Here is a 9,128-nt window from a genome sequence, read left to right as displayed (position 1 = left end):
GGGGCATTTCTCTGCATGAGAAATGACAACTCTTAGACAAAGAAGCAGAAAGCCTAGAACACCTGCCAACATCCCACACATTTGCCAGCTACCTTCTTGGTAACTGGGCCACCACTATCTATCTGTAGTGTTAGAATTTTTCCTCTTATTTCAGATAACTTTCCCTTTTAACCACCTTATCTCAAACTGCAGCCCTTCTAATGTGCACTTCTACTTCCAAAGCAAACTTCCCTTGTTTGCAATGTAAGGTGTCGTTGTTTGTGATGTATCTAAATAATTGAAAATGTTAAGTTTTTTTTCAGTATTATCACTGATAGGTTTTGACTGTTATGTCCCAAATCCATTGCACTGCAACCTTTCTCAAAAGGTTGTAAGTAGGTTTTTCCTCCTATATATGGAATATTTGCTTGAAAAATATTAAAAGTATTGCTTCCATAAAAGTTAAAAATTCTGATGAAAAGGTATCATATGTGCCACAGGTAGACTACCCATTCTCCAACATCTACACAATAAGTTGGCTAAAATTTCAGTTACCAGATTATGAAAAGCACCTCTGATCATGAAGGTGTTTGATGTGAAAATAGTTTGTACTTTAGAAATGGAGAAGGGACTACACTTCCATGGCTGTGACATACCCTGCAAAATGGCTTTTGGATTAAATCCTTGAGAGGCATTTGTCGACTTCACATTCATTTCCTACAAAGGCAGTTCCAGAAGCTGGTCTTTGTCCCCTGTAGAACTCCTGTAGAACAAGTTGAAGAGTTAATTTTTGTACTTCACATTTGAATACATGTTAAGTCTCAAACAGCTAATATGTATATAGGTATGTCCACTTTGCTTGAACGCCTTCCACTTAATACACCGTGCCACCTACACCCACGACTTGTTTCCCTCCATATTCTGCAATGGCCTGCTAGGCCCTGACAGTCAGAAAACTGACTATGCTGATCAAGGACATGACTAACCCTTCATGGGGATCAGTTCCCATCTAGTTTTGCTTGTCTTCATTCCTGTTCACTGATCTAGCTATCCATTTTATCTATTCAAGTCAAAGTGCAGGGGACAGGAAATTAATGACAGACTTACTTGTTCTCAGAATGGAACTTTTACTCAAATGTAGTCCAATTCTGACCTCCACATGTAATGAATGCATGTTGTTCTTAGACAAGACACATTAAAGACCGACAATCCTGCAGCCTTTGCAGCTGTTGTCTCATTTAGAGTTGACTGAGCAGCTGGTCAGTTGTAAAAATCTCCCTACCCAAGAGAGAGAGATCACTTTGTAGTCAGTGATTGAGTTTACCAGCATTTCATTCTTGTTTGAAAGTCACTCTGCTTTCATTAAAAAAGCCGGACTGGTTACTATGAGGCAAAGTACTATTACTGAGTTCTTGTACCTTCCACATAGATTCAATGTACATTATTCTAGATTAATTTTTATGAAACCAGGGAATATTGTCATTTTTGTAGTTAAGAAAAGCAGTTTGAATCTTGGTTGACAGGCCTGGTGGCCTGTAGCTTTCTATCAGCCAATTTGCTACAACCCAATTCATAGTGCATAGTATATTGACTGGTTGTAGCATGGTTAGGCAATTATTTTTTCCTCTCCCACAAATCTGAGAAAACATCCAGTAGAGTGGCATCTAAAAATAGTGTTTGCTGAATTGATAACCTACAGAACGTATACACACACAATAAAGGTATGAGAGCAATTTTCTTCTGAAATTCACCAATTTGAGTAATCGTACTTACTATATAAAGCCCATTCACCACCTACCAAGAAGTAGTAAAGGAAATTTAACAATGATTTTTTATGATCCCTAAATATGTGGCAGAAGAGAAATGGAGGATTTGGATACGATCAGAAACAGAATTACATTTAGACCCAAGTGATAGTCTAGCGTAACAGGAACAAATACTCAACAAGTTTTTCATTATGAAGACTCCTCAATCTGATGTTTTTGAAATTACGTAATATATACTATCCCATTCTGAACAAAACAGACTGGTATTTTAACACGTGAGAAACATCTGAACCAACCATCTGGGTGCAGAAAACAAGGTAATGGTGAAAGGAATTATTCCATCAGGCATATAACCAGTAACAGTTGTTCTACCCTCCAGAATCATGTCCCTACTCATGTAATCATGGTTCTCTCCCACTCTAGGCTTACCAAAAACAAGAGATCAGGCATGGAACTCAGAACATAGATAGTATATTCTGATCAGGTTGGTTTGCTCTGAGTGCGCCATACTGCCTGTTTTGTTCTGCCTTAAGTTTCAGCTACTCTGTAGGAGTTGTGATTAAAGGGGTTTCAAACATTTCAGTGAAAATCTCCAAGGACTTAGAACTCTTGGCAAACTTTTAGGGGGCCAGCAGAAAGTAGTGATACCTTGACTTTAAATGAACTTCACAACACAAATTAAATCAGATGGGACATATGAAATCTTGGAGCAAGGCACATTTGGAATTGTATTAAAAATTCAACTAAGACAATCATTCAAAATACTCCTTAGACCAATTTTTTTCTAGTCTTCTTTCCATTCACTCTTGTGCATTAATATGAAATGTATTCGTTCATATTCTTGGTAGAATCTTGCTTGAGCAAAGGCAAGATTCGTCTAGATTCTACAGAGGCATTAGTCTACAGAGGCATAATAGTTTACATGGAGCTACAAGAATGTCAATATTGGCAACTGGTTAAAAACTAACTTGCAAACTCACAAATTGACTACTGCACGTTTTACCTTTGTGTGCTTTCAGTATCCCCCTCATCATCCTGCAGGTGTCAGTGGAGGACTACATATATCCAGAAAAATTCAAATGGTTAAGACTCCAGACCTCAAGCAGCTAACTGATAATAATCAGACATTAAACAAAGTCTGCAAGTAAACCAACTTACTCAAATTACGTAAAGAAAAACCCATAAGCAACCCAGGCTGATTTGACTATAGAGTCTTGCTTGCCACCTGTTATTCTTTCCTTTTCCCCATCCTGAACACTGTTAGCATCTATCTGAAACTGTCCAGTTATATATGTATAATCACTGCTTTCAAAATTCATAGGTTTCTCTAGCAATTAAATATGTTAAAAAAAATAACCAATGTTGCTGTTTTCTTTGGCAGCACATGTACTAAAAATTCTCAATGTTGAAATTAACTGTTTTCTTTTGTTTAGTTGGGCCACAGGACAAGTAAGTTGAGGCACTTATTTGTGATGGCCCATAAAGTCTGAACAAGCCAGTTTTTGATAAAGTCCTTTTAATGGAAAATGTAAAACCCCTTTCAACTTTAATGTACAAAGCCATATGTAACACTTGCACTTTAACAAATAAAAGCAAGCCAATGTTTAAAAAAATACATCATTAAATGTATATATGTATATATTTACATAGCATATTAAGTTTAATATTTAGCTTTAAAAGTTCACATAAATTTTACCAAAATGAGACAATTTTAAATAAATTACACCTTTTGAAAATGTTTAATTGTACAGTCAATAGCTTCAACAAAATATTGAAGTGTCTGTATTTAGTATCTACTTTATATACTTTATATTTTACAAATTTTACAATTATTTGGCAGTAATTTTTTGATTATGACATGAATGCTGTGCGATTCAGCAATTTCCCAAAATGCAGGCAATAGCTGGTGTTTGTGTCCTATTCTCACAGTAACTGTCTCAATGTAGTGAAAAATATCAGTTATTTTAGTAAACTGTACAAGGTCACATTTACACTTGATCAACAATATAGCATAGAATTTTGTATTTTTCCAAAAATAAATACATCATTTTAAATCTGGCATTTTCACAAACATCATATACACTATAGTACAAAAACAGCTACGAAGTGCTGCTTTCAAAAGTTAGCTTGCTTTAATAACTAACATGGAATCACAGGAGTTGTGACATATGCTATACTGCTGCGGTGTCAATAACAAATAGCTATCACAAAGAGTTTCTTGGCACCGATGGTTTTATGAAGCTTAAGTCTGTGCATACACAATCATCATTCAAGAGTAAGTAATCCCAGCTTAACAGTTTAAAAACATCAAACTGAACCAGATCTAATTTTCTTCCATATCTTCTACTTCATCTTCATGTATCTTCAAAGTTCTCACCATTTCTTTGACTGCATGATACAAGATATTTTTAACCTGAAAGAGATAATTGGTATTTCTAATCACATTAACTGAAGATACATAAAGAAGTGAAAAATTACTATATTAAATTCGAAATGTTTAAAAAACTTGTAAATGAAAAATTGAAAATAAAAACCACTAAAAGCCATACAATTAAATGATTATTTATGTTCATCTCTTATCCTGTAGCAAGTAGAATAGGCATTAGCTAGAAAATTCTCTTTACCTGTAGTTTATCATCATAGTTGATTTCTTCCTTCAAAAGTCTCAGTTCTTGGGTTAAATGAAATGACTGTACAAGATGTTCTGGAGACACAAAGTCTTCAGTTACCTGAATACAGCTGTGAAAATTCTGTACCTAACCCCAAAACAAAACAGTAAGAGATAAACACAAGGAACAAAACCACCAGGGAATTTATTTCTTCAAAACATCAAATGCATTTCAAAGCAGGTGGCACTGAAAAGCATCATGTAGAATGATTTTGTAAAAGAAATTTTCTGAATCTCTTTCAGAGAGGTTGTTATCAGATCCTAAATACCAACTTTGTTGAGGCTATTCCTTGGTGTTACTTAACCAAACCTATCAACTGTAAAGTAACAGTTTTATCAATCAGTGCATGAACTGCATGTTTGTTGTTCCATTTCAGTTTTTTCACTGTTGACTTACATACCTGATGGTATATTAAAGAAAAGCAAATGAAACCTTTATTATCTGTGAAAATCTGGGATGAGACCTCTAATTCAAAACAGATCAACTGACCAACAGTTTTAGGATTACTCTACTTTTTTTGTGCCTTTCAAATCAACCAATTAAAGATACCCTTAAACTTCCTGTGGCCTCACTAGTGCCACTTTGTTCAAAAAGTCTCTTGCTAAATGCTCTTCCCAAGAAGTCAAAAGATTTCTGTATTTGCTCAGCATGTACAAACTGATTACATAGTTAATTCCTAGAACTGCTTTCTATTTGTATTCAGTAGAATTACAAAGGACCAAACTAAACTCATGCACCTGAATTTTATATTCCCAGAATGTCAAATAGTGCTATCAAACGAAATTATAAAATTCCTGAGAAATGACAAATAACTGAAAACTTTTAAAGTATGAAAACTGGTAGGAACAGAAGAGGGAGACAGTAGAGGAAGTGGGGAATGGAGACTATGGTAGAAGTCTACAGAATGGACGCTATATTTCACAGAGCAAAAGATTGAAAGGCTCAACCTATGTTCCAAGATAAATCAGTAATTAAATGGCAAGTCAACAGGAATGCAGGCCCTCTTGCATTTAACAGACAAATTATAGCCCTATGTTAACTAATTCAGGGTAGCACAGTCTCCAAATATCCTTTTTCTTTATGTCTCTCACTAATCTGAATACACTGTAGGAAGTAAGTCCCTTAAAAGTTCTAGCATGCGGCTTTTAGCATGTCTACCCCTATTGCTTTGGTAATTTCTTCACTGATATTCTAACTTTCACACATGTCATTTTCCTTAGCTCTTGTGCGCAGAATCCTTTAGCTTGCTGAGCATACATAAGGCATTTGACTTAAAGGTTATGACCAGTTAAGTCTAATGCCTGGGCTTCTGAAATAAAATTTAAAAAATAAAAGAATAAAAACTATTTTAATAGTTAAAAAAAAAGTATGGGCTTCTTTGGGGTTTTTTTTTTTAATTTTTCTTTATGAATGGGTCACACTTTCCTGTTTCTGTTTATGCTTATAATTTTCTTGAAAACTGGACATCTGAACAATATAATGAAGTAATAAGTTTCTTACTCTTTCAGGTTTGCTGCTGTTGATTATGAAAGACTGTAGTCATCCATTTGTTTTGTGACTTTTTCCAAACTATTTTTGCAAAGAATTTTCTTTCTTAGGTGAGATCACTAAAAAATCTTACCTTAGTGGTCCAGCAGTGATCTGCCAGATATTTCCTTAAAGGTCAAAAACCAGCTGCCTCTTCTACATTAAGTAGTCTCCCTGGTTGTTTTAAGTTTTGAATTATAGTCTCAAGTTCTAAAATGTTGATTCTGTTAGTCATTGATAATTTATGGTTACTTTAAAATCATTTTTAGAATAGTACTTCCATGGGCGTTTATAAGATAATATGACTTTTACTGACATATATGTGTATGAGAACAGCCTTGCCTCTTAACAATATCCCTTTTAAGCTTTAAGCAGAATTCATCATCTATGTGTATGTTAAAACAGTAGAGGGTTAGGTAAGCTACAAAGGAGAAAGGATTAGAGCAACAAGAGAGCAAGATCATACATGTGTTTATGTGAGAACATGGATAGGATATGAGTAAAGATTATTTAGGACCTCTATGAGGCTTTAAACAAAAGTGATTTACAAACCAAATTTTCAAACAGAATTGCTCTGCCCACTCCTGAGAAAATATGGCTTGTTTCCCTCTCTACCAACAAAGAAGCAGCAGCAGAAATTTATACATGCCTGGAATCTCTGTTGTTAATAATACTATTTGTCTATGAGGAGAGGAAATGGCAAGAGAGAAAAAGACTGATACTTCTGTACAGTTATTATTTATTTATTTTTTTTAAAGATTTATTTATTTATATAGAACCGGGGTACAGGCCAGATATGCGGAGGGTGAGAGGATTCACCAGAGACAGAGTGGGGAGCAGAACAGGCAGATCGACGAAGTACACTGCTGAGGGGAGCAGCGGGCGGGCCAGGAGAGGTCTGCCACGCCATGTGGTCACCTCCGGGGCAGGCAGGAATCGAACTCATGCGGAAGCGGCTTTAGATTCTCAGTGCTGTGCTTTAACCCACTGCGCCACCAGGGAGGGCCTGTACAGTTATTATTTAAATAATATGGACATACTATATTTTCAAAATAAACTATTTTAAAATAGTCTTGAAAAATTCTACTGGAACTGAATATACAATTGAAAATTTGAATCCTGACTCATGTTTTACACTTAAAACAGAAAACTTAATATAAAAATCAATTAAAAGAGATTATAGACCTAAATTTAATGCTGACAACCATAAAGCTACTAAAAGAAAATGCGAGAGAACCCTTTCATGATCTCAGGTTATATAAAAAATTCTGATACAAAAATGAAAGAATGATATATAAAGAAAATATTGGTAACTAAAAAATTCTTTTGTTCTTTGGAAGAGACCTTTTAAGAAAATGGAAGGACGAGCCATTTTGAGAGAAGATATCTGAGAAACAACTTATATGTAAAATACGTAATATTCCAAAACTGAAATAAAAAAAAAATCCAATTACAAAATGGACAAAATACTCGAACATATATTTATCAACATAGATGGCAAATGAGCATATGAAAAGTTGTTCAACACATTCAGTTAATGTCAATTACAAGATAAATGCATTCTTAAATGTTCAAAAACAAAGCTGACAATAAATACAGGTACGGAATGGGAAAACAACTCACATATATTGCTCTGGAGAATAGAAAACAACACAACCAATTTTAGAAAGCAGCCTGAAATTTTTAATAAAATTAGTGAAAACTTATTATATGGTCAGGCAATCCTACTAACTCATGTTTACCCAACTGACATGAAAACCTATGTTCTACGAAAACCTGTATATGAATGTTTAAGTGACTGGGTATGTAGGCAAGAGTGTGTGTGTGGAGGTTGGGAGGGCCAGGGGGGTGGTGGCCAGTGAAGAAAGTGTTCACTGGATCTACTAAAATACACTGCTGAGGGGAGCAGCACTTAAAAGGTCTGCTGTGCAGTGTTGGTCAGGGCTGGGGCAGGAACTCCAGCTGTACCAGTGACAGATTGAGAATTAACCCCTCGGCGACCAGAGAGGTCCTATAGTGGCTTTCAACTTTGCTTTAAACTGTAAAAAATTAAATGCTGTTCACTCTGAATGAATAAAACCGGCTCATTTATGTAAGCAACTTGCCAAACAAAAAAAGGAACCAACGAACTGATACACACATTACAGATGGAACTCAAACATTAAGTATAGAAAAGCTTTATATTACAAGATTTGATTTCATGACCTTATCATAAAGGCAGAACTAGAGAAACAAAATATGTAGCTAAAGGAAAGATGGATGGGAGGAATTAAAAAGGACTATGAAGGAATTTCCTGGAGTAATGTAAGTATTCTATATTCTATTGCCTTGTTTTTTGAATATATTTATCAAAACTTACAGAATTACACACTAAAAAAAAAAAACAACAGTATGTGCAGTGAATCCCACATAAACTCAAATCATAAGCAATACAACCAAAAAGAAAAAAAGAAACACAAAATACAAGCACCTCTGAAATGATCATGTAAATCTGAGAGAAAATATAACAATTTAACAAATAATGCATTAATTTAATGAATTCCTTTGTTTCCTGGACATTGCTACAGAGAAAAAGATATATTATTGAAATGTTTATATTTTACTATCAGAAATGCCAGTTGAGATCTAGATGATAAATCTAATCCTGAATGTGACATCTTAAATTCAGCATTGACACGCAAATATTTTTAAATGCTTCACAAGTAATAAATGTATGTATCATATAAAGTATGGGAAATCTTCCCTGTTTTAAGTACATACATAAACTACATCTCAATCACCCCGGTGCAAAAAAGATAGGGAAACAGCTGCTACAGGGGCTACGCTGGCTGTGGTAATCCCACTCTCCTAATAGGAAGCATAGCATGCTCCTATTGCAAGCTTCCATTCCTATCATCTGTTTTGTGACATTCTTCCAGGTGCCACACAGTCTAGTCACAGAAACAGATTAGGTATTATTTTAAGTTGTGAGTTTGACAACCAATAAACTGTAAAAATTATGTACCATCCTTCTTTGGGCAAATTATTGTTATGGTGACAAAATTAAGGAACGTAGTTACATTTAAAACCTAAATTGTGGGAGTCTGGCCAATTAATTCATTCTAGTAATATTTAGTATCTTAGAAAATGTTAATATCTCAATGCCTTGAAACTTCCCCCACCCAATATGAAAATTTGAGCATATGAC

General features: G+C 34.8%; 1 protein-coding gene across 2 annotated transcripts in view; it reads right to left on the bottom strand.

Annotated features, from left to right (window-relative positions):
• Window positions 1-3,244: 3,244 nt before the first annotated feature.
• Window positions 3,245-9,128, bottom strand: part of JMJD1C (jumonji domain containing 1C) — a 207,293-nt gene continuing 201,409 nt past the window's right edge. For both annotated transcript variants that reach the window (XM_012723687.1, XM_012723688.1), the window contains 2 exons: window positions 4,370-4,501; window positions 3,245-4,158 (listed from right to left, as the gene is read on the bottom strand). In XM_012723687.1, the coding sequence (XP_012579141.1) occupies window positions 4,069-4,158; window positions 4,370-4,501 (222 nt within the window). In that variant the 3' untranslated portion in view covers window positions 3,245-4,068. The remainder of the gene's footprint in view (window positions 4,159-4,369; window positions 4,502-9,128) is intronic.

Source organism: Condylura cristata, unplaced genomic scaffold (assembly GCF_000260355.1).
Source record: "Condylura cristata isolate star-nosed mole 26May11 unplaced genomic scaffold, ConCri1.0 scaffold00011, whole genome shotgun sequence".
NCBI lineage: Eukaryota > Metazoa > Chordata > Mammalia > Eulipotyphla > Talpidae > Condylura > Condylura cristata.
This window is presented reverse-complemented; position numbering and strand designations above follow the sequence as displayed.